The 25,763-nt window shown below is 51.1% G+C and overlaps 2 protein-coding genes across 3 annotated transcripts in view; both read right to left on the reverse strand.

Moving 5' to 3' along the window:
• The window catches only part of LOC142257597 (uncharacterized), a 1,260,196-nt gene that overhangs the window by 368,279 nt on the left and 866,154 nt on the right, over window positions 1–25,763 (reverse strand). The window lies entirely within an intron of this gene.
• LOC142302757 (uncharacterized) lies at window positions 621–12,492 on the reverse strand. Its single transcript, XM_075343871.1, has 4 exons — window positions 12,385–12,492; window positions 12,238–12,305; window positions 11,934–12,036; window positions 621–1,864 (listed from the first exon to the last, which is right to left on the reverse strand). The coding sequence occupies exons 1-4, from the start codon at window positions 12,467–12,469 to the stop codon at window positions 927–929; spliced, it is 1,194 nt and encodes a 397-aa protein (XP_075199986.1). The 5' UTR covers window positions 12,470–12,492; the 3' UTR covers window positions 621–926.

Consider the following 25,763-nt stretch of genomic DNA (forward strand, 5'->3'; position numbering starts at 1 on the left):
TAAACAGTAACTAGATTATATAGTACTCTTTTCAATAGTAGAGACTGTATCCAAAGCATGGATCAACCTGAGACTATGTGGGGGGGCATCGCCACTGCAAGAATTCCAAATCTATTGCCCAAATGGCATTACAGCAGCGGTATCCAGCCCCACCGCTCACCCATGACCGGCAAAGTCCTACCTGGATCCAGACCACATAGTTATGAAGGGGCCAAACAAGTATACAGGCCTGACCGATGGGCTGACACGTGTAACCGCAGCCACCACGCCTCAACGCGTTTCACTGCTGCTTCTTCGGGAGGCGAATTTAGAGATTTTATATTTTAACTTCCGCACTTGCGATGATACTATATGTGAATATCTTCAGGAATACTCTATGAATATATGGGTCTGTCCCATGGGGTTCTATGGACCACTTGGTGGGCCATGTAAACTTAATTTACATGATTACTGTTTAATATCTGTCCGGTACCGATGGTCTGACTGTGTCCGCACCTACCCCTCCCATGTTAGGAGGGACTCACTTGTGATTCACACTGTCCTATTGAGCCGAAAGTAAAATTGTCATTTTTTAGAATAGTGTTTAATAAAAATTGTTGTTTATGACATTATGGCATTCCAATAATTTCCTTGCGGGGTTACTTAGTGTTTCCTATGATAAAAATGCCGTCTGGTGGATATTAAGATGTGGTATCTGTGGTTTATTATGTTTTTTTTTCTGTGTGAGTTTTTGATGTGGAAACAGATGTGACTTTCCTTAATAACACTTTCCACATACAGAACATAAAAATGGCTTTCCCCTCTTGTGTGAATTCTTTGATGTCTGATAAGATCTGATTTCTGGGTAAAATGTGTGAATTTCTAGATGTTCAGCAAGAGTTGATTTACTGCTATAACATTTCCCACATTCTAAACAAACATGTCTTTTACATTGTGTGAATTGTCATGTGTCTAACAAAAACGGATCTGTGAGCAAAGCATTTCCCACATTCTGAACATGAAAATGGCTTCTCCCTCATGTGATTTGTTTTATGCTCATCAAGATATAATTTCCGACTAAAAAATTTCCCACATTCTGAACATGAAAATGGCTTCTCTTTCGTGTGAGTTTTTATATGGCTATCAAGATGTGATTTCCTAAAAAAACATTTCCCACATTCTGAACAAAAAAATGGCTTCTCCCCTGTGTGAGTTTTTATGTGACTATCAAGATATGATTTCTGAATAAAACATTTCCCACATTCCGAACATGAAAATGGTTTCTCCCCCGTGTGAGCTTTTATATGCCGATCAAGGTGGAATTTCCTAATAAAACATTTCCCACATTCTGAACATGAAAATGGCTTCTCCCCCGTGTGAGTTTTTATGTGCAAATCAAGATGTGATTTCCAACTAAAACATTTCCCACATTCTAAACATAAAAATGGCTTCTCCTTCTTGTGAGTTTTTATATGCACATCAAGCTGTGGTTTCCGAATAAAACATTTACCACATTCTGAACAAGAAAATGGCTTCTCCCCTGTGTGAGTTTTTAGATGAACTTCAAGCTGTGATTTCACACTAAAACATTTTCCACATTCTGGGCATGAAAATGGTTTTCTTTTGTGAATTATTTTGTGTGAAATTAGAGCTGACTTTTGGGTAAAACCCTTTCTACATTGATGACATGAATACGGCTTCTCCCCTGTGAGAGTTCTTTGTTGTTGAACACCCTTTGTGTGGCTTTTCTTTTGCTGAACATTCAGCAGCAACTCAAGAGATTGTTTAGAAGCCACAGATAACGGATCCTGGGTGTGAAGGACTGATGGTAGATCTGGGACAATTACTTGCTCTTCATATATATTCTGTATAATGCCACAATCTTCTGTGAAAAGAATAAAACAGATTTTGTAAAATTTGCCCCTTCAATGGCCAACGGACACAAGCTTCCCCTACACTAACTGCAAACACACTGTGCACAAAATGGCGTCTGTGGATCCTTTTTTTTTTTGTTTTTGGGGGGGAGGGGGTTTTCTCTATCTGCTCCTTTACCCAACATATCCACAGACTCATCATGCGATCCTTAACCATAATGGTTGGAGGGACCTCACTTCTACATTTTGAAAGGCCCTCTTTCATACATTTGGAAAGGCCCACAGGTGGCCCTCTACCAGAAATTTTGGAGGGGCCTCCCTCTAGTTCCTTTCATCCTGGTCTGAATTATCCTCCTCATCAGTCCCAAGCTAGAAGCATTGCCTCGATGAAGCAGCAACAGGCTCTGTTTAAATGACTATCTTTAGATGATAAATCGCACACTGCAGCAGAGTTGTTGAAAGGTATAATAGATGGGACAGATCTGTGTCTCTTGCCATCCAAAACTTCAACCCGCCATGGCCATGAGTGATAACAAGCCTGTAACCTGGTGGTGGTTCTGAAGCTTAGAAAGCTCGCACATGTACTATGCCTGAGCCACGTGCTCAACTAAGTGGTTCAGCAGTTTATGAAAAACGAGCCCAATTTGCCAGAGCTACTTGTGAAGGTACGCCGTGTCTGTGCCCATTTCCACCAATTCACTCCAGCTGCCACTTGTCTGGCAGGGTTTCAGCAGCGGTTGTAAGTGGCAGCTCAGCGACAGCTGTGTGATGTGACCACACGCTGGAACTCCACAATGTACATGGCAAGGCTTTCTGACCAACAAAGGGCATTACCTGAATACCAGATACAGCTTAATTTTTATTTATAAAGCGCCAAACATATTCCGTCGCACTTTATAACACCAGTTCCAAAATGAGGTATTCCGGTCAGCCCCCATGCATAAAAATTGACTAGTGAACATGGATGTCTGGACATCTGTGACGTTCTATGTATCTGTTTGAGGAAACAACCAAGATGGTGATGATGAAGCCATAATCAGCATAACCATCCCGCTTTGGTGCCTCTTCAAATGCTCCATGCTCCCAATTAAAGAAGAAGCTTTGCATGTGGGCGAGGTGGAGGGGGAGGAAGAAAGTACAGAGTACTACATGCTTGCCAATCCCCTGTCCAGGCACAGATGCCTCCTGCCCTGCACATGTCATTGCACATTCACAAGCACCATCAGCAATGTTGTCAGAATATTTGCCCAGCGTTCAGGTTTTCATAATCCAGGACTTGACATGGAAATGAAAATATACCGCCAGCCGAACAAGTACCCACCCACAGGACCAAACACTAAACTGGCATATTTACAGAATGCTTGCCCTGTGAATGTGGCCATTTAGGCTATTGGACACTGATGCTTGCCGCAACCATATGGCAGCGGCTGGCCTTCGGGACTCACTCCCCAGCTGAAACTATTCTTTGCCCTACAACAACACTTATATTATAACTAGAGATTAGTGAACCTTTCAAGGGTCAGTTCGCCAAGCATAACCAAACATACTGTGTGTTAGTCGAATCAAACTTCTAACTTTTATCAAACCCCATTGAATTCAGTGGGAGGCCAAACGTAAGGCAGAGAAAACACCTTGGGGGGGTGATGTTCGAAATCCTTCCAAAGCAGTAGAAATACGTTTAACAATGCAGTACCACTGTTTTGGCATAGCCATTAGCTTCCTACACTATTGCCATAAGAAATCTAGAGGTGGATGAGAGACAGGTGTAGGGATGGTGCTCCCATAAGCATACAGACAAGAGAAAACTTTGAGACCTATCTTGGAGTCTTGACATTTAAAAACGTGTAGCAGGTGTAGGCCTCTTGCTCCCAGAAGACTGGCACTACCAAAAGACAAAACTTAGAGACCCATATTGTAGTCTCGACATTCAAAATCCTTTCAGGCAGACAGCAGCATCAATATTCCTCTCGACATTGGGCTTTAAAAAAGCTGAGAGGTACAGTCCATGCAACAAACAGGCTGTTGCCCGGGATTTCAATTTTAAAAAGTGAGCACACAGTGGCCGTTCGTTCTGCAGCAGCGCATCCAGGACATAATGCCCTAGAAATTTATCTACAACCAAGTTAATCCCTGCAGTGCATATGTGATGTCGCCCAGGCGTCATGTAGCCACTAGGTTTGCACCGTAATTGCACATGACCTTCTTTGCTTCAGGTTCAAGGGACACAGCAGTTTATCAAACTCGGCGTGGATAGCATTCCACAACTCTGCAGCTGTGTCACTGCATTCTCTAATGCAGGGGTGGGGAACCTTTTTTCTGTCGGGGGCCATTTGGAAATTTCTACCAACCTTCGGGGGCCGCACAAAATTATCAATGTTTAAATGACCCTGCTATATTGGGTGAAGCAATTAATTAACTGGGGGCATGGGGCTGGGGGCACAGACACCACACGCGGGGCTGGGGGCACAGACACCACACGCGGGGCTGGGGGCACAGACACCACACGCGGGGCTGGGGGCACAGACACCACACGCGGGGCTGGGGGCACAGACACCACACGCGGGGCTGGGGGCACAGACACCACACGCGGGGCTGGGGGCACAGACACCACACGCGGGGCTGGGGGCACAGACACCACACGCGGGGCTGGGGGCACAGACACCACACGCGGGGCTGGGGGCACAGACACCACACGCGGGGCTGGGGGCACAGACACCACACGCAGGGCTGGGGGCACAGACATCACACGCGGGGAGACACAGACACCACTGTGGGGAGGCACAGACACCACTGTGGGGAGGCACAGACACCACTGTGGGGAGGCACAGACATCACTGTGGGGAGGCACAGACATCACTGTGGGGAGGCACAGACATCACTGTGGGGAGGCACAGACATCACTGTGGGGAGGCACAGACACCACTGTGGGGAGGCACAGACACCACTGTGGGGAGGCACAGACATCACTGGGGGGGCTGCACAGACATCACGGGGGGGGCTGCACAGACATCACGGGGGGGGCTGCACAGACATCACGGGGGGGGCTGCACAGACATCGGGGGGGGGCTGCACAGACATCACGGGGGGGGCTGCACAGACATCACGGGGGGGGGCTGCACAGACATCACGGGGGGAGTTGCACAGACATCACGGGGGGGGCTGCACAGACATCACGGGGGGGGCTGCACAGACATCACGGGGGGGCTGCACACACGACTGGGGGGGGTGCACACAGGACTGGGGGGGTGCACACAGGACTGGGGGGGTGCACAGGACTGGGGGGTGCACACAGGACTGGGGGGGTGCACACAGGACTGGGGGGGTGCACACAGGACTGGGGGGGTGCACACAGGACTGGGGGGGGTGCACACAGGACTGGGGGGGGTGCACACAGGACTGGGGGGGGTGCACACAGGACTGGGGGGGTGCACACAGGACTGGGGGGGGTGCACACAGGACTGGGGGGGTGCACACAGGACTGGGGGGGGTGCACACAGGACTGGGGGGGTGCACACAGGACTGGGGGGGTGCACACAGGACTGGGGGGGTGCACACAGGACTGGGGGAGGGGTGCACACAGGACTGGGGGAGGGGTGCACACAGGACTGGGGGAGGGGTGCACACAGGACTGGGGGAGGGGTGCACACAGGACTGGGGGAGGGGTGCACACAGGACTGGGGGAGGGGTGCACACAGGACTGGGGGAGGGGTGCACACAGGACTGGGGGAGGGGTGCACACAGGACTGGGGGAGGGGTGCACACAGGACTACTGGGTGATGGGCTGCACACAGGACATTGGGGGGCTGCACACAGGACTGGGGGAGGGGTGCACACAGGACATTGGGGGCCACACTGCGCTGAGAGTTTCATGCAACTCTGGGGGAGAAGGTTTACAGAACTGGTGTGGGGAGGCACAAAGCATTGGGCAGGGCACATAGCAGCAGAGGGTCGGCGCTGGACTCACAGCAGCATTGCACTCACATCACCGGAGTGCACGAGCCGGACACACTGCATCAGAACTTGAAGGAGAAGGCAGGCACTGATCTCCGGAGGGCAGGGGGCGGACACACAAGGCTAGAAACTGTGAGGCTGCTGTGGACCCGCCCACAATTTGCACTGGCCGACGGGAGAACACATTGCAGCACAAACAGCAATGTGTGGATTTAAAGGGCCGGCGGCAGCAAACCGCGGTGACAGCACCAGCACTGCCTCCCCCGGGAATCTGCCCGGGGGCCACATAAAAGGTCATGGCGGGCCGCATGCGGCCCGCGGGCCGGAGGTTCCCCATCCCTGCTCTAATGCATATTAATTGAAGCACTGCGTAATTGCATTGACTTACACACAGGATGTTGCCTGGCATTTACATTTTAAAACTCTACAAAAATGTTTAAAAACATTTCAGGCAGACAGCAGGACAGTGACATCAATTGCTCCCCCCCATTTCACCATTGTGTCTTTGCATAGCAGGAAGGTATGGTCCTACAGTGACTCATTTTACCCTAGTGCTGTCCTTGCATACACATATGAATGAAGACTCCATTTGGGAATTGCCAATGTAACCTTCTCGACTTCCTCCTCCTCCTTATCTGCTGAGCTACAAAGCTGCGTGCCTCTGGGTTCACAACAAGTGGGATCTACAACTTCATCATCAGGTTCTATCTTGTCCCACTCCTCCTCTTCCTGACTTGACATCACAGGACAGTACGCGTGAGCCTCAGATATCAGAGTTTCATCATCATCACCTCCAACCCCAGCGGTTAGCATTTGACGAGGGTCGGGATCCTGCTTGGACCCTACTTTGTCCAGGCCAGGATCCAACTCACAAAGATTTTGGGCATCGGTGCATATACTTTCCTGCTCTTCAGTCTGGGAATGTTTGGAGCGGACCTGTGATGCCAATGGGATAGAATGTGTGAACAGCTCTTGAGAGTCACGCATGTGTGGTTCCCCACAGTCACTTTGCCGGTTGACTATTTGTGACATGCTTGCAATTGCAAGTGTAATTGGGGTGGCACTTCGGAGGAATGAACTGTGTGTGATGTTGAGGTGCAGGAAGAGGAGGAGATGCCACTTAATGCAGCGCTTGTCATCCCTTTGGTCACTTGCTGTTTATCAGCCTCAGTTCAAAGTTGCAGCGATGTAAGGCTGTCAAAGAAATCTATGGAGAGGGCTGTCCAGTAACAGTTGTTTTCCGTTCTCTAGGGATAAGATGACCGGCATTTGCTCACTAGACCTTTGACTAACAGAACTTCCCACACGTACACCTCCAACACCCTGCCTACCGTATTTTTCGGACTATAAGACGCACTTTTTTCCCCCCAAATGTTGGGGGAAAGTGCGGGGTGCGTCTTATAGTCCGATGGCTGCAGGGAATGTGGGTGCGGTGGTGGTGGAGCGTGTCATCAGAGGCAGGAGCAGGCTGTAGCAGCACCTACGTGACCACGTGGGCCTGCTCATTAGCCTCAGTTCATATGCACGCCCAACATCCCGCCCATCATCTCTCAGCGCTGAAGCCGGCGCTGACAGGTGAGCGGGATGATGGGCGGGGGATGCGCGCATAATTAACAGCCAGCTGCGTGATCATCCCTGGCAACTACAGCCTGGAGTGATCATGTGTGGCTATAATCACAGTCCTCCGCGCATCATCATCAGCGTGGGGAACAGTGAATAAGTATACTCACCGGTCACTGTTCCCAGCAGCATCACAATTTCCTCCTGTCTGCCGGCCCACTGATGTGTGTGGAGAGCGGTGCGCACAGCGATGACGTCATCGCTGGGCGCACGGCTCCACAAAGGTCAGCGGCGCTGCTGCTGGCACAGACAGGAAGATGAGCAATGCTGCATGGGGTGAGGAAAGGTGATTATAAACTTTATTTTTTTGTGTGCCACAGGATGCAAATCATATACCAGGATGGGGGTATACAGCAGGATGGGGGCTATACCAGGCTGGCAGTATAAAGCAGGATGGGGGCTATACCAGGATGGTGGTATGTAGCAGGATGGGGGTTATACCTGGATGGCGGTAAATAGCAGGATGGAGGCTATACCAGGATGGCGGTATGTAGCTAGATGTGGACTATACCAGGATGGCAGTATGTAGCAGGATGGCGGCTATACCAGGATGGCGGTATGTAGCAGAATGGGGACTATACCAGGATGGCGGTATGTAGCAGGATGGGGGCTATACCAGGATGAGGGACATACAGTGCCTTGCGAAAGAATTCGCCCCCCTTGAATTTTTCAACCTTTACCCACATTTCAGGCTTCAAACATAAAGATAAAAATGTTAATGTTTTTTTAAAAAAAAAAAAAGCAGATCACAGACGTGGCAGAAAACTAAAGTAATTGCAAATGTCAACTTTTCTGGCCTTAAGAAACACTAAAAAAAAAAATCATGAAAACAATGTGCTAGCCAGTAACAGTTACTTTTCAAAACCAAACGGTGAAAAATTATGGAGTCACTCAATTCTGAGGGAAAAATTATGGAATCATGAAAAAACAAACAAAAAAAACATTCCAATGTATCACTAGTATTTTGTGGCACCACCTCTGGCTTTTATAACAGCTTGCAGTCTCTGAGGCATGGACTTAATGAGTGACAAACAGTCTCCTCATCAATCTGGCTCCATCTTTCTCTGATTGCTGTGGCCAGATCAGCTTTGCAGGTTGGAGTCTTGTCATGGAGCATTTTCTTCAACTTTCACCAAAGATTTTCAATTGGATTGAGGTCTGGACTATTTGCAGGCCCTGTCATTGACCTTATGTGTCTTCTTTCAAGGAATGTTTTCTCAGTTTTTACTCTATGGCAGGATGCATTATCATGTTGATAAATGATTTCATCAACCCCAAACATCCTTTCAATTAATGGGATAAGAAAAGTGTCCAAAATTTCAATGTAAACTTGAGCCTTTATTGAAGATGTAATGACAGCCATCTCCCCAGTGCCTTTACCTGACATGCAGCCCCATATCATCAATGACTGTGGAAATTTACATGTTCTCTTCAGGCATTCATCTTTATAAATCTCATTGGAACGACACCAAACAAAAGTACCAGCATCATCACCTTGCCCAATGCAGATTCGCAATTCATCACTGAATATGACTTTCATCCAGTCATCCACAGTCCGCGATTGCTTTTCCTTAGCCCATTGTAACCTTGTTTTTTTTTCTGTTTAGGTGTTAATGATGGCTTTTGTTTAGCTTTTCTATATGTAAATCCCATTTCCTTTTGGCGGTTTCTTACTATTCGGTCACAGACATTGACTCCAGTTTCTTCCCATTTGTTTTGTTGTGCATTTTCTGTTTTGAAGACATATGGCTTTAAGTTTTCTGTCTTGATGCTTTGAGGACTTCCTTAGCCTACCAGTATGTTTGCCTTTAACAACCTTCCCACGTTGTTTGTATTTGGTCCAGATTTTAGACACAGCTGACTGAACAACCAAAATCTTTTGCAACATTGCGTGATTTACCCTCTTTTAAGAGGTTGATAATCCTCTCCTTTGTTTCAATTTACATCTCTCCTGTTGGAGCCATGATTCATGTCAGTCCACTTGGAACAACAGATCACCAAGGTGTGATCACTCCTTTTTAGATGTAGACTAACGAGCAGATCTTATTTGATGCAGGTGTTGATTTTGGGAATGAAAATTTACAGGGTGATTCCATTATTTTTACCTCAAAATTGAGTGATTCCATAATTTTTCCCCGTTTGGTTTTGAAAAGTAACCGCTACTGGCTAGAACATTATGTTTTCATGATATTTTTTAGTGTTTCTTAAAGCCAGAAAGCTGACATTTGAAATGACTTTACTTTTGTGCTGTCTGTGATCTGCTTTTTTTTAAAAAAAAAAAAAGTAAACAACTGAATGAACATCCTCAGAGCCAGGTAACCATAATTTTTGCCAGGGGTTGTAGTTGCAACATCTTGCTAGGGGGTTCGCCCAGGATCTTGTTAAAGATGGTTTGTAGTGTACAAGGAAGGTCTTTGGACTTAATAGATTCTGGCAAGACACATACCCTAATATTTTTTCTGCAGCTCCTATTTTACTGTATTTGACGGGAATGTTGCTCCAATATGGCACTCTGGGCTTGTGAGGAGTCTACAAGGCACTGAATTTTCACCGCGTGTAGCTGACTCTGGGCAACGACCCTCTCTACATCCACACTCAAGGCAAACAGTTCTGTGCGGTATGCCAGTTCTAGCCCAACAATATAGGCCTCCATATCCTCACTGGTGGGAATGGCAGTTAAGCGTGTGTGCAACTCATTAAGTTCAGCCAGGACCCCTGACTCCTGTTAGCCCACGCAGTGCACTAATGGCCCAGCATTCCTGAGAACATCACTATCGGGGGTCCCCTGCCCCAAGCTCCGTCTCCCATCAGGAAGGATCCCCCTGTTATGAAAGCTCTGGCCCTCTGAGACCATGTGAAAGTCGCCATCCAGACCACTGTGCGACCATCCGACCATGTTAGAGAAGAGGGATCTGCCTTGTACCCAAAGGCGTTGGGGTCCCAGGCCTGCTGTCCATGTTGCAACACCCACACACCTTCTGCAACGCCGGCTGGCCGTTGGATTGTGAGGGTAGGCCTGGGCTATAGGTCATTTGTCCAGATTTAATAAGATTATCTGTGTGTGTAAATATTCAAAGTATAGATGTCGTTGCATAATTACCCGGGTGTCTATATGACAATTGCATAGAAGCTTTATATTATGATTATAAGATGTGCATACAGTAAGGTGTTAACTGAGATAATGAAGCCAGAATGAACAATGAACAAAGAGGTATTTCATAATATACTGAGAGAATTCTGCAATCAGTTAGTTGTCACCATGTGAAATGTGAGTTTTGGGAGGTTGACTCCTCTTTCTTGCTCAGCAACGTGTTAACAAACAAGTATTCAGTAGCTGGTTTAAGCTGGTGTTAGGAAGCAAGAAACAGCCTGATGACGTACTATATGAAGATTGCTGGTTATCTCTGACCAATTAGGGACAGTGTTGAGCTGAATAACTGTGCGTATTTTATAATATACGGATCAGAAGACCATTGAGCTTCTCCCAAATAGAGACACGTCTCTGTGTGGTTATTGTTCTTCAGACACACATCTGCGCAGATCGATTTGAACTCCGCCTCTGTGACCCTAAAAAATCCAATTTGCGGTTTTCCCTAAATTCCCAACCTTGACAGGATCCTCATGTCTGGACACCCCATACATCTGAGCCGAGTCTGGCTGCTCGGTGTCAGCTGTGCAGGAGGCTCCCCCTACATAACTGCAGCTGCTGGTGCACAGGTATGAGCCAGAGCTTCACCGTGTGGAGGAGCAGCGGTCATTTTAGGAGTCCCTTGGAGGCTTCTGGCAGTCCGGGCCTGGGGTAAAAAGTGCTGAGAGTACTCGATGTTGCACCCTTGCGTTCTGCCCCTTCTCTTCCGTCTCATAGTCTGCTTTCTGGCTCTGTAGGCTGCGTGGATCTGCTGATATTTGGTCCGGCGGCAGAAGCTCAGACACCACGTGTCCTCACTCCTCCATAGCCAGGTCACATCCCCCTAAATTATGTTTTAAAACACACTGGACCCTAACTTTATGTCTCCATGTTCTGTGTCTGTCACACACTGACATGAGTGTAATAGGAGATAATGGATTCTTAAGGCCCTGTCACACACAGAGATAAATCTGCGGCAGATCTGTGGTTGCAGTGAAATTGTGGACAATCAGTGCCAATTTGTGTCTGTGTACAAATGGAACAATATGTCCATAATTTCACTGCAACCACAGATCTGCCAAAGATTTATCTCTGTGTGTAACACAGCCTTTAGTCCCTAAACTGGAGAAACCCCTGATCAGCCCTGACAGCGGATAATAGGAAAGAGCTGGAGCTCGTCCTCGCTCACATCGGCAGAATTCATGTCCAGCTGTATTTCTCCTCTATAACATAACTGCACATTCCGTGTTATCACCTGCACCGGGATCACAGATTCATTCACATTTCATGTGTATTTTACATGAAGGGTTAATATACCGCTGAAGAAGAGCGGAAAACAGGAATGTGTGACTTGTGTGCGTTATTGGGTGGTCTGTACTCACCGGGGCGGTGATCTGTAGGAATCTCCTCGTTACTCCGCTGATCACCCCTCACATTTCTCTCTGGAGAATTAATATTGCTCAGATCTTTATCCAGATCCAAAAGCTGCAAAACAAAATATTGTAAAAGTCCCCGGGAATAATGGAGATAAGATCCGGACATGTGAGGTCTGTGGTCAGCTGTGATCCTGCCGTCTCCACCGCTCTCATTACACAAGTATAAAACATCTAATACTGGAGGAGAAAACAAGACTGAACACAAGGAGGTCACAGCCGTCTACACCTCATAGGGGAGATCTCCATCTACCTGAGAATCCTGTGGAGGAGGAGGAGGAGCGGGACATCTCTCTGGGGTCGTCCTCGTACTGGAGAGACCTGCAGGAGACAGACAGGACGGACATCATTATTACATACAGATAATTATAGGCCGGGTGTATTCAGTCCTGTCTATTACCTGGTGATGTGCGGGGCTGGTGCTCCTCCATCATCACCTCCTTGTACCGCTCCTTGTGTCCTTCTAGATACTCCCACTCCTCCATGGAGAAATAGACGCTGACGTCCTGACACCTTATTGGAATCTGACAACACAATGATACCGTCATCACCCAGAATCCTCCAGTGCCGTCCTGTATAATGTCCCAGCATTCCCAGCAGCGTCACCTCTCCAGTCAGCAGCTCCAGCATCTTGTGGGTGAGTTCTAGGATCTTCTGGTCATTGATGTCCTCATGTATCCGGGGGTGAGGTGGAGGCCCCGGGATTGGGCTCAGGGTTCCTCCCCGACCTTCAGACACAGGGGCCTGACAGCGATCACTAGAGGTCTTCACTACTGTGTAATCCTGAGTGTGGAGACATTAATAATATCACTACAGACATTTCCAGAGTCCATCACCTCCCCGGTCATATCCTCTGTTATTCCCATAGATAATGATGTAATGTGATGACATCAGAGCCTCTCACCTCCCCGGTCATATCCTCTGTTATTCCCATAGATAATGATGTAATGTGATGACATCAGAGCCTCTCACCTCCCCGGTCATATCCTCTGTTATTCCCATAGATAATGATGTAATGTGATGACATCAGAACCTCTCACCTCCCCGGTCATATCCTCTGTTATCCCCATAGATAATGATGTAATGTGATGACATCAGAGCCTCTCACCTCCCCGGTCATATCCTCTGTTATCCCCATAGATAATGATGTAATGTGATGACATCAGAGCCTCTCACCTCCCCGGTCATATCCTCTGTTATCCCCATAGATAATGATGTAATGTGATGACATCAGAGCCTCTCACCTCCCCGGTCATATCCTCTGTTATTCCCATAGATAATGATGTAATGTGATGACATCAGAACCCCTCACCTCCCCGGTCATATCCTCTGTTATTCCCATAGCTAATGATGTAATGTGATGACATCAGAGCCTCTCACCTCCCCGGTCATATCCTCTGTTATTCCCATAGATAATGATGTAATGTGATCACATCAGAGCCTCTCACCTCCCCCGGTCATATCCTCTGTTATTCCCATAGATAATGATGTAATGTGATGACATCAGAACCTCTCACCTCCCCGGTCATATCATCTGTTATCCCCATAGATAATGATGTAATGTGATGACATCAGAGCCTCTCACCTCTCCGGTCATATCCTCTGTTATTCCTATAGATAATGATGTAATGTGATGACATCAGAACCTCTCACTTCTCCGGTCATATCCTGTTATCCCCATAGATAATGATGTAATGTGATGACATCAGAGCCTCTCACCTCCCCGGTCATATCCTCTGTTATTCCCATAGATAATGATGTAATGTGATGACATCAGAACCTCTCACCTCCCCGGTCATATCCTCTGTTATTCCCATAGATAATGATGTAATGTGATGACATCAGAACCTCTCACCTCCCCCGGTCATATCATCTGTTATCCCCATAGATAATGATGTAATGTGATGACATCAGAGCCTCTCACCTCTCCGGTCATATCCTCTGTTATTCCTATAGATAATGATGTAATGTGATGACATCAGAACCTCTCACCTCTCCGGTCATATCCTCTGTTATCCCCATAGATAATGATGTAATGTGATGACATCAGAACCTCTCACCTCCCCGGTCATATCCTCTGTTATTCCCATAGATAATGATGTAATATGATGACATCAGAACCTCTCACCTCCCCGGTCATATCCTCTGTTATCCCCATAGATAATGATGTAATGTGATGACATCAGAACCTCTCACCTCCCCGGTCATATCCTCTGTTATCCCCATAGATAATGATGTAATGTGATGACATCAGAACCTCTCACCTCCCCGGTCATATCCTCTGTTATCCCCATAGATAATGATGTAATGTGATGACATCAGAGCCTCTCACCTCCCCGGTCATATCCTCTGTTATTCCCATAGATAATGATTTAATGTGATGACATCAGAGCCTCTCACCTCTCCGGTCATATCCTCTGTTATTCCTATAGATAATGATGTAATGTGATGACATCAGAACCTCTCACCTCCCCGGTCATATCCTCTGTTATTCCCATAGATAATGATGTAATGTGATGACATCAGAACCTCTCACCTCCCCGGTCATATCCTCTGTTATTCCCATAGATAATGATGTAATGTGATGACATCAGAACCTCTCACCTCCCCCGGTCATATCATCTGTTATCCCCATAGATAATGATGTAATGTGATGACATCAGAGCCTCTCACCTCTCCGGTCATATCCTCTGTTATTCCTATAGATAATGATGTAATGTGATGACATCAGAACCTCTCACCTCCCCGGTCATATCCTCTGTTATCCCCATAGATAATGATGTAATGTGATGACATCAGAACCTCTCACCTCCCCGGTCATATCCTCTGTTATCCCCATAGATAATGATGTAATGTGATGACATCAGAACCTCTCACCTCCCCGGTCATATCCTCTGTTATCCCCATAGATAATGATGTAATGTGATGACATCAGAGCCTCTCACCTCCCCGGTCATATCCTCTGTTATTCCCATAGATAATGATGTAATGTGATGACATCAGAGCCTCTCACCTCCCCGGTCATATCCTCTGTTATCCCCATAGATAATGATGTAATGTGATGACATCAGAACCTCTCACCTCCCCGGTCATATCCTCTGTTATTCCCATAGATAATGATGTAATGTGATGACATCAGAGCCTCTCACCTCCCCGGTCATATTCTCTGTTATCCCCATAGATAATGATGTAATGTGGTGACATCAGAGCCTCTCACCTCCCCAGTCATATCCTCTGTTATCCCCATAGATAATGATGTAATGTGGTGACATCAGAGCCTCTCACCTCCCCGGTCATATTCTCTGTTATCCCCATAGATAATGATGTAATGTGATGACATCAGATCCTCTCACCTCCCCGGTCATATCCTCTGTTATCCCCATAGATAATGATGTAATGTGATGACATCAGAGCCTCTCACCTCCCCGGTCATATCCTCTGTTATCCCCATAGATAATGATGTAATGTGATGACATCAGAGCCTCTCACCTCTCCAGTAAGATGGAAGATTATCTCCAGACTCAGGTTTAATATCTTCTCCATAATGTGGTCTTTGTTCTTATTCATCTTTCTTGGGTCAAAACAGGAAAAATCTCTAATTTACAAAAGAATAAAAACAAAACAGAAGATTCTTTATTGTAGAGATGATGAGAAAATCAACAAAAGGGAAAAACATAAAAATTAACTGAAGATAATGAGGGGAAATCATGTGAGAAGATATAACAGTGTAGATGTCGTCTTCCCTCTTCTCTGCCGGCGCCGACTGAACCCGATCTGAGGAGACTGTGCAGCAGATCGGGCGACTCCAACACTTTCTCTTTGGTCCTAAAATTTTCCAGCTTTAAAGGGGTTAAAATCATAAACCAGCCACACGGAAAAACTTTACTACTCTCTTCTATTAGGCCTCTTTCACACATCCGTTTTTTTCTGTCAGGCACAATCCAGTGTGTGCCTGATGCAACCGATCCGTTGCAGAATGTGTACAACCGGATGCAACGAACCCGTTAAAAAAACAGATTCGTTTTTCTATTTGCCGAGAGATTTATAATCATATTCACCTGTCTACAGACTCACGTCCGTTCGCTCCATGACCCGCTGGTAATCAGCTGATGCGGTCACCGACTTTTCACTGCTGAATTAAAACGATAAGCTGATGCCGTCAGGTGACCGCATCAGCTGATTACCGGCAGGTCCTTGAGCGATCGGACGTTTCCCGGGAGTCTGCAGACAGTTGAATATGAATATTAAAGAAATATCTCTCGGCAAATAGTAGAGAGAGAAATTTCTTTAATATTCATATTCACGTGTCTGCAGACTTCCAGGGAACGTCCGATCGCTCAAGGACCTACCGGTAATCAGATGCGGTCACCTGACGGCATCAGCTGATTACCGGCGGGTCCTGGAGCGATGGGACAGGAGTCTGCACAGAAGTGTGTAATTTATTTTTTTTTACTGATGCATCAGCTGATTTTATAAACGGCTTTTAATCTATCAGCTGATGTGTCATGGGATTCAGGTCCTTTAACCTGACACATCTCATCGCTTTGCCTTTGGATCCGGATTGGACGGCGCGGGACCCTCGACCCAGGACTACGTCGGAGGAAGGGGGGGGGGGTTCTTTAGTTCAATAAAGATGGAGTCACTAATTGTGTTGTTTTATTTCTAATAAAAATATTTTTCTGTGTTGTGTTTTTTTTTATCTTCACTAGAAATTCATGGTGGCGTTGTCTAATATTGGCGTGACACCATGAATTTCGGGCTTAGGGCCAGCTAATAACATACAGCTAGCCCTAACCCCGTTATAACCTAAAGAGCCACCCGTCAAAAGGGCAGCTGGAGAGTTGGATACAGCGCCAGAAGATGACGCTTCTATGAACACGCCATTTTCTGAGGCAACTGCGGACTGCAATTCGCAGCGGGGGAAATGGGGGGGCAGAAAGCTTGGGCCACCCTGCGGTGGCCTAGCTGCCTAGATGTACCTTGCTGGACACAAAAATTAGGCGAAGCCCACATCATTTTTTTTTTTTTTTAATTATTTCATGTAATTCATAAAAAAAGGGCTTCCCGATATTTTTGGTTCCCAGCTGGGTACAAATAGGCAGCTGGGGGTTGGTGGTAGCTCGTACCTGCCTGCTGTACCTGGCTAGCATACAAATATATGGCGAAGCCCATGTCGATTTTTTAAAAAATTTTTTAATGCGTTTTTTTCCCAGAGACAAAAAAAAACCTTCCATGCTGCGTCCTTTCCGGCCGCCGGACCAACAAATTTCACTGGATCCGGAGCATGCTGAATGACACGCGGGGCCATGCGGCACAAACCGGCACTAATACAAGTCTATGACGAAGAAAAAAACGGATCCGGCAGCATGTGTAATGCGGAGTCTGTCGCTCTCTCTCCCCCATGTGTAGTGCGGGGTCTGTCGCTCTCTCTCCCCCCATGTGTAGTGCGGGGTCTGTCGCTCTCTCCCCCATGTGTAATGTGGGGTCTGTCGCTCTCTCTCCCTCATGTGTAGTGCGGGGTCTGTCGCTCTCTCCCCCATGTATAGTGCGGGGTCTGTCGCTCTCTCTCCCTCATGTGTAGTGCGGGGTCTGTCGCTCTCTCCCCCCCATGTGTAGTGCGGGGTCTGTGTCTCTCTCTCCCCCATGTGCAGTGCGGGGTCTGTGTCTCTCTCTCCCCCATGTGTAGTGCGGGGTCTGTCGCTCTCTCTCCCCCATGTGTAGCGAGGGGTCTGTCGCTCTCTCTCCCCCATCTGTAGTGCGGGGTCTGTCGCTCGCTCTCCCCCATGTGTAGTGCGGGGACTGTCGCTCTCTCCATGTGTAGTGCGAGGTCTGTCGCTCTCTCTCCCCCTCATGTGTAGTGCGGGATCTGTCGCTCTCTCTCCCTCATGTGTAGTGCGGGGTCTGTCGCTCTCTCCCCCATGTGTAGTGCGGGGTCTGTCGCTCTCTCTCCCCCCTGTGTAGTGCGGGGTCTGTCGCTCTCTCCCTCATGTGTAGTGCGGGGTCTGTCGCTCTCTCTCCTCCATGTGTAGTGCGGGGTCTGTCGCTCTCTCCCCCCCCATGTGTAGTGCGGGGTCTGTCTCTCTCTCCATGTGTAGTGCGGGGTCTGTCGCTCTCTCCATGTGTAGTGCGGGGTCTGTCGCTCTCTCTCCCTCATGTATAGTGCGGGGTCTGTCGCTCTCTCCCTCATGTGTAGTGCGGGATCTGTCGCTCTCTCTCCCCATGTGTAGTTCGGGGTCTGTCGCTCTCTCTCCCTCATGTGTAGTGCGGGGTCTGTCGCTCTCTCCCTCATGTGTAGTGCGGGATCTGTCGCTCTCTCTCTCTCTCATGTGTAGTGCGGGGTCTGTCGCTCTCTCCCCCTCATGTGTAGTGCGGGGTCTGTCGCTCTCTCTCCCTCATGTGTAGTGCGGGGTCTGTCGCTCTCTCCCTCATGTGTAGTGCGGGGTCTGTCGCTCTCTCCCTCATGTGTAGTGCGGGATCTGTCGCTCTCTCTCCCTCATGTGTAGTGCGGGGTCTGTCGCTCTCCCCCATGTGTAGTGTGGGGTCTGTCGCTCTCTCTCTCCCCCATGTGTAGTGCGGGGTCTGTCGCTCTCTCTCATGTGTAGTGCAGGGTCTGTCGCTCTCTCTCTCATGTGTAGTGCGGGGTCTGTCGCTCTCTCTCTCATGTGTAGTGCGGGGTCTGTCGCTCTCTCTCCCCCCTGTGTAGTGCGGGGTCTGTCGCTCTCTCCCTCATGTGTAGTGAGGGGTCTGTCGCTCTTTCCCTCATGTGTAGTGCGGGGTCTGACGCTCTCTCCCTCATGTGTAGTGCGGGGTCTGTCGCTCTCTCTCCTCCATGTGTAGTGCGGGGTCTGTCGCTCTCTCCCCCATGTGTAGTGCGGGGTCTGTCGCTCTCTCTCTCCCTCATGTGTAGTGCGGGATCTGTCGCTCTCTCTCCCTCATGTGTAGTGCGGGGTCTGTCGCTCTCTCTCCCCCATGTGTAGTGTGGGGTCTGTCGCTCTCTCTCTCCCCCACGTGTAGTGCGGGGTCTGTCGCTCTCTCTCTCATGTGTAGTGCGGGGTCTGTCGCTCTCTCTCCCCCCCATGTGTAGTGCGGGGTCTGTCACTCTCTCTCCCTCATGTGTAGTGCGGGGTCTGTCGCTCTCTCTCCCTCATGTGTAGTGTGGGGTCTGTCGCTCTCTCCCCCCCATGTGTAGTGCGGGGTCTGTCGTTCTCTCTCTCCCTCATGTGTACTGCGGGGTCTGTTGCTCTCTCCCTCATGTGTAGTGCCGGGTCTGTCGCTCTCTCTCCCCCATGTGTAGTGTGTGGTCTGTCGCTCTCTCTCCCCCATGTGTAGTGTGGGGTCTGTCGCTCTCTCTCTCCCCCATGTGTAGTGCGGGGTCTGTCGCTCTCTCTCCATGTGTAGTGTGGGGTCTGTCGCTCTCTCTCCCCCCATGTGTAGTGCGGGGTCTGTCGCTCTCTCTCCCTCATGTGTAGTGTGGGGTCTGTCGCTCTCTCTCTCCCCCATGTGTAGTGCGGGGTCTGTCGCTCTCTCTCTTCCTCATGTGTAGTGCGGGGTCTGTCTCTCTCTCTCCCTCATGTGTAGTGCGGGGTCTGTCGCTTTCTCTCCCCCATGTGTAGGGCGGGGTCTGTCGCTCTCTCCCTCATGTGTAGTGCGGGGTCTGTGTCTCTCTCCCCCCATGTGTAGTGCGGGGTCTGTCGCTCTCTCTCCCCCATTTGTAGTGCCGGGTCTGTCGCTCTCTCTCCCCCATGTGTAGTGCGGGGTCTGTCGCTCTCTCTCCCCCATGTGTAGTGTGTGGTCTGTCGCTCTCTCTCCCCCATGTGTAGTGTGGGGTCTGTCGCTCTCTCTCTCCCCCATGTGTAGTGCGGGGTCTGTCGCTCTCTCTCTCCCCCATGTGTAGTGCTAAGTCTGTCTCTCTCTCTCTCATGTGTAGTGCGGGGTCTGTCTCTCTCTCTCTCATGTGTAGTGCGGGGTCTGTCGCTCTCTCTCTCCCCCAAGTGTAGTGCGGGGTCTGTTGCTCTCTCTCCCTCATGTGTAGTGCGGGATCTGTCGCTCTCTCTCCCTCATGTGTAGTGCGGGGTCTGTCGCTCTCTCTCCCCCATATGTAGTGTGGGGTCTGTCGCTCTCTCTCTCCCCCATGTGTAGTGTGGGGTCTGTCGCTCTCTCTCTCATGTGTAGTGCGGGGTCTGTCGCTCTCTCTCCCCCCATGTGTAGTGCGGGGTCTGTCGCTCTCTCTCCCTCATGTGTAGTGCGGGGTCTGTCGCTCTCTCTCCCTCATGTGTAGTGTGGGGTCTGTCGCTCTCTCCCCCCCATGTGTAGTGCGGGGTCTGTCGTTCTCTCTCTCCCTCATGTGTACTGCGGGGTCTGTTGCGCTCTCCCTCATGTGTAGTGCCGGGTCTGTCGCTCTCTCTCCCCCATGTGTAGTGTGTGGTCTGTCGCTCTCTCTCCCCCATGTGTAGTGTGGGGTCTGTCGCTCTCTCTCTCCCCCATGTGTAGTGCGGGGTCTGTCGCTCTCTCTCCCCCATGTGTAGTGTGGGGTCTGTCGCTCTCTCTCCCCCCCATGTGTAGTGCGGGGTCTGTCGCTTTCTCTCCCCCATGTGTAGTGCGGAGTCTGTCGCTCTCTCCCTCATGTGTAGTGCGGGGTCTGTGTCTCTCTCCCCCCATGGGTAGTGCGGGGTCTGTCGCTCTCTCTCCCCCATTTGTAGTGCCGGGTCTGTCGCTCTCTCTCCCCCATGTGTAGTGCGGGGTCTGTCGCTCTCTCTCCCCCATGTGTAGTGTGTGGTCTGTCGCTCTCTCCCCCATGTGTAGTGTGGGGTCTGTCGCGCTCTCTCTCCCCCATGTGTAGTGCGGGGTCTGTCGCTCTCTCTTCCCCATGTGTAGTGCTAAGTCTGTCTCTCTCTCTCTCATGTGTAGTGCGGGGTCTGTCTCTCTCTCTCTCATGTGTAGTGCGGGGTCTGTCGCTCTCTCTCTCCCCCAAGTGTATTGCGGGGTCTGTCGCTCTCTCTCCCTCATGTGTAGTGCGGGGTCTGTCGCTCTCTCTCCCTCATGTGTAGTGCGGGGTCTGTCGCTCTCTCTCCCCCATGTGTAGTGCGGGGTCTGTCGCTCTCTCTCTCCCCCATGTGTAGTGCGGGGTCTGTCGCTCTCTCTCCCTCATGTGTAGTGTGGGGTCTGTCGCTCTCTCCCCCCATGTGTAGTGCGGGGTCTGTCGCTCTCTCTCCCCCATGTGTAGTGCGGGGTCTGTCGTTCTCTCTCTCCCTCATGTGTAGTGCGGGGTCTGTGTCTCTCTCCCCCATGTGTAGTGCGGGGTCTGTCGTTCTCTCTCTCCCTCATGTATAGTGTGGATTCTGTCGCTCTCTCTCCCCCATGTGTAGTGCGGGGTCTGTCGCTCTCTCTCCCCCATGTGTAGTGCCGGGTCTGTCGCGCTCTCCCTCATGTGTAGTGCAGGGTCTGTCGCTCTCTCCCCCCATGTGTAGTGCGGGGTCTGTCGCTCTCTCTCCTCCATGTGTAGTGCGGGGTCTGTCGCTCTCTCTCCCTCATGTGTAGTGCGGGGTCTGTCGCTCTCTACCCCCCATGTGTAGTGCGGGGTCTGTGTCTCTCTCCCCCATGTGTAGTGAGGGGTCTGTCGCTCTCTCTCCCCCATGTGTAGTGCGGGATCTGTCGCTCTCTCTCCCTCATGTGTAGTGCGGGGTCTGTCGCTCTCTCTCCCCCATGTGTAGTGCGGGGTTTGTCGCTCTCTCCATGTGTAGTGCGGGGTCTGTCTCTCTCTCCCCCATGTGTAGTGCGGGGTCTGTCGCTCTCTCTCTCTCCCCCATGTGTAGTGTGGGGTCTGTCGCTCTCTCCCCCCCATGTGTAGTGCGGGATCTGTCGCTCTCTCTCCCTCATGTGTAGTGCGGGGTCTGTCGCTCTCTCTCCCCCATGTGTAGTGCGGGGTTTGTCGCTCTCTCCATGTGTAGTGCGGGGTCTGTCTCTCTCTCCCCCATGTGTAGTGCGGGGTCTGTCGCTCTCTATCTCTCCCCCATGTGTAGTGTGGGGTCTGTCGCTCTCTCTCCCTCATGTGTAGTGCGGGGTTTGTCGCTCTCTCCCTCATGTGTAGTGCGGGGTCTGTCTCTCTCTCCCCCATGTGTAGTGCGGGGTCTGTCGCTCTCTCTCTCTCCCCCATGTGTAGTGTGGGGTCTGTCGCTCTCTCCCTCATGTGTAGTGCGGGGTCTGTCTCTCTTTCCCCCATGTGTAGTGCGGGGTCTGTCGCTCTCTCTCTCTCCCTCATGTGTAGTGCGGGATCTGTCGCTCTCTCTCCCCCATGTGTAGTGCGGGGTCTGTCGCTCTCTCTCCCCCATGTGTAATGCGGGGTCTGTCGCTCTCTCTCCATGTGTAGTGCGGGATCTGTCGCTCTCTCTCCCCCATGTGTAGTGCGGGGTCTGTCGCTCACTGTCCCTCATGTGTAGTGCGGGGTCTGTCGCTCTCTCTCCCCCATGTGTAGTGCGGGGTCTGTCGCTCTCTCTCCCTCATGTGTAGTGCGGGGTCTGTCGCTCTCTCTCCCTCATGTGTAGTGCGGGGTCTGTCGCTCTCTCTCCTCCATGTGTAGTGCGGGGTCTGTCGCTCTCTCTCCCCCATGTGTAGTGCGGGGTCTGTCACTCTCTCTCCTCCATGTGTAGTGCGGGATTTGTCGCTCTCTCCCCCCCATGTGTAGTGCGGGGTCTGTCGCTCCCTCCCTCATGTGTAGTGCGGGGTCTGTCGCTCTCTCCCCCATGTGTAGTGCGGGGTCTGTCGCTCTCTCTCCCTCATGTGTAGTGCGGGGTCTGTCGCTCTCTCCCCCCCATGTGTAGTGCGGGGTCTGTCGCTCTCTCTCCCCCATGTGTAGTGCGAAATCTGTCGCTCTCTCCCCCCCATGTGTAGTGCGGGGTCTGTCGCTCTCTCTCCCTCATGTGTAGTGCGGGGTCTGTCGCTGTCTCTCCCTCATGTGTAGTGCAGGGTCTGTCGCTCTCTCTCCTCCATGTGTAGTGCAGGGTCTGTCGCTCTCTCTCCCCCATGTGTAGTGCAGGGTCTGTCGCTCTCTCTCTCCTCCATGTGTAGTGCAGGGTCTGTCGCTCTCTCTCCTCCATGTGTAGTGCAGGGTCTGTCGCTCTCTCTCTCCTCCATGTGTAGTGCAGGGTCTGTCGCTCTCTCTCCTCCATGTGTAGTGCGGGGTCTGTCGCTCTCTCTCTCCCCCATGTGTAGTGCGGGGTCTGTCGCTCTCTCTCCCTCATGTGTAGTGCGGGGTCTGTCGCTCTCTCTCCCTCATGTGCAGTGCGGGGTCTGTCGCTGTCTCTCCCTCATGTGTAGTGCAGGGTCTGTCGCTCTCTCTCCTCCATGTGTAGTGCAGGGTCTGTCGCTCTCTCTCCCCCATGTGTAGTGCGGGGTCTGTCGCTCTCTCTCTCCTCCATGTGTAGTGCAGGGTCTGTCGCTCTCTCTCCTCCATGTGTAGTGCAGGGTCTGTCGCTCTCTCTCCCTCATGTGTAGTGCGGGGTCTGTCGCTCTCTCCCCCATGTGTAGTGCGGGGTCTGTCGCTCTCTCTCCTCCATGTGTAGTGCAGGGTCTGTCGCTCTCTCTCCCTCATGTGTAGTGTGGGGTTTGTCGCTCTCTCTCCCCCATGTGTAGTGCGGGGTCTGTCGCTCTTTCTCTCCCCCATGTGTAGTGCGGGGTCTGTCGCTCTCTCTCCCTCATGTGTAGTGCGGGGTCTGTCGCTCTCTCTCCCTCATGTGTAGTGCGGGGTCTGTCGCTCTCTCTCCCTCATGTGTAGTGCGGGGTCTGTCGCTCTCTCTCCCTCATGTGTAGTGCGGAGTCTGTCGCTCTCTCTCCCTCATGTGTAGTGCGGGGTCTGTCGCTCTCTCTCCCTCATGTGTAGTGCGGGGTCTGTCGCTCTCTCTCCCTCATGTGTAGTGCGGGGTCCGTCGCTCTCTCTCCCCCATGTGTAGTGCGGGGTCTGTCGCTCTCTCTCCCCCATATGTAGTGCGGAGTCTGTCGCTCTTTCTCTCCCCCATGTGTAGTGCGGGGTCTGTCTCTCTCTCTCCCTCATGTGTAGTGCGGGGTCTGTCGTTCTCTCTCCCTCATGTGTAGTGCGGGGTCTGTCGCTCTCTCTCTCCCTCATGTGTAGTGCGGGGTCTGTCGCTCTCTCTCTCCCCCATGTGTAGTGCGGGGTCTGTCGCTCTCTCTCTCCCCCATGTGTAGTGCGGGGTCTGTCGCTCTCTCTCTCCCCCATGTGTAGTGCGGGGTCTGTCGTTCTCTCTCCCTCATGTGTAGTGCGGGGTCTGTCGCTCTCTCTCTCCCCCATGTGTAGTGCGGGGTCTGTCGCTCTCTCTCTCCCTCATGTGTAGTGCGGGGTCTTTCGATCCTTCTCTCCTACATGTGTAGTGCGGGGTCTGTCGCTCTCTCTCCCTCATGTGTAGTGCGGGGTCTGTCGCTCTCTCTCCCCCATGTGTAGTGCGGGGTCTGTCGCTCTCTCTCCCCCATGTGTAGTGCTGGGTCTGTCGCTCTCTCTCCCTCATGTGTAGTGCGGGGTCTGTCGCTCTCTCTTCCCCATGTGTAGTGCGTGGTCTGTCGCTCTCTCTCCCCCATGTGTAGTGCGGGGTCTGTCGCTCTTTCTCTCCCCCATGTGTAGTGCGGGGTCTGTCGCTCTCTCTCCCTCATGTGTAGTGCGGGGTCTGTCGCTCCTTCTCTCCCCCATGTGTAGTGCGGGGACTGTCGCTCTCTCTCCCCCATGTGTAGTGCTGGGTCTGTCGCTCTCTCCCCCATGTGTAGTGCGGGGTCTGTCGCTCTCTCTCCCTCATGTGTAGTGCGGGGTCTGTCGCTCTCTCTCCCCCATGTGTAGTGCTGGGTCTGTCGCTCTCTCCCCCATGTGTAGTGCAGGGTCTGTCGCTCTCTCTCCCACATGTGTAGTGCGGGGTCTGTCGCTCTCTCTCCCCCATGTGTAGTGCATGGTCTGTCGCTCTCTCTCCCTCATGTGTAGTGCGGGGTCTGTCACTCTCTCTCCTCCATGTGTAGTGCGGGGTTTGTCGCTCTCTACCCCCCATGTGTAATGCGGGGTCTGTCGCTCTCTCTCCCTCATGTGTAGTGCGGGGTCTGTCGCTCTCCCCCCCCCATGTGTAGTGCGGGGTCTGTCGCTCTCCCTCCCTCATGTGTAGTACGGGGTCTGTCGCTCTCTCTCCCCCATGTGTAGTGCAGGGTCTGTCGCTCTCTCTCCCTCATGTGTAGTGCGGGGTCTGTCGCTCTCTCTCCCCCATGTGTAGTTCGGGGTCTGTCGCTCTCTCTCCCCCATGTGTAGTGCGGGGTCTGTAGCTCTCTCTCTCCCCCATGTGTAGTGCGGGGTCTGTCGCTCTCTCTCCCCCATGTGTAGTGCGGGGTCTGTCGCTCTCTCTCCCTCATGTGTAGTGCGGGGTCTGTCGCTCTCTCTCCCTCATGTGTAGTGCGGGGTCTGTCGCTCTCTCTCCTCCATGTGTAGTGCAGGGTCTGTCGCTCTCTCTTCCCCCATGTGTAGTGCAGGGTCTGTCGCTCTCTCTCCCCCATGTGTAGTGCGGGGTCTGTCGCTCTCTCTCCCTCATGTGTAGTGCGGGGTCTGTCGCTCTCTCTCTCCCCCATGTGTAGTGCGGGGTCTGTCGCTCTCTCTCCCTCATGTGTAGTGCGGGGTCTGTCGCTCATTCTCTACCCCATGTGTAGTGCGGGGTCTGTCGCTCTTTCTCTCCCTTATGTGTAGTGCGGGGTCTGTCGCTCTCTCTCTCCCTCATGTGTAGTGCGGGGTCTGTCACTCTCTCT

Source organism: Anomaloglossus baeobatrachus, chromosome 1 (genome assembly GCF_048569485.1).
Source record: "Anomaloglossus baeobatrachus isolate aAnoBae1 chromosome 1, aAnoBae1.hap1, whole genome shotgun sequence".
Taxonomy (NCBI): domain Eukaryota; kingdom Metazoa; phylum Chordata; class Amphibia; order Anura; family Aromobatidae; genus Anomaloglossus; species Anomaloglossus baeobatrachus.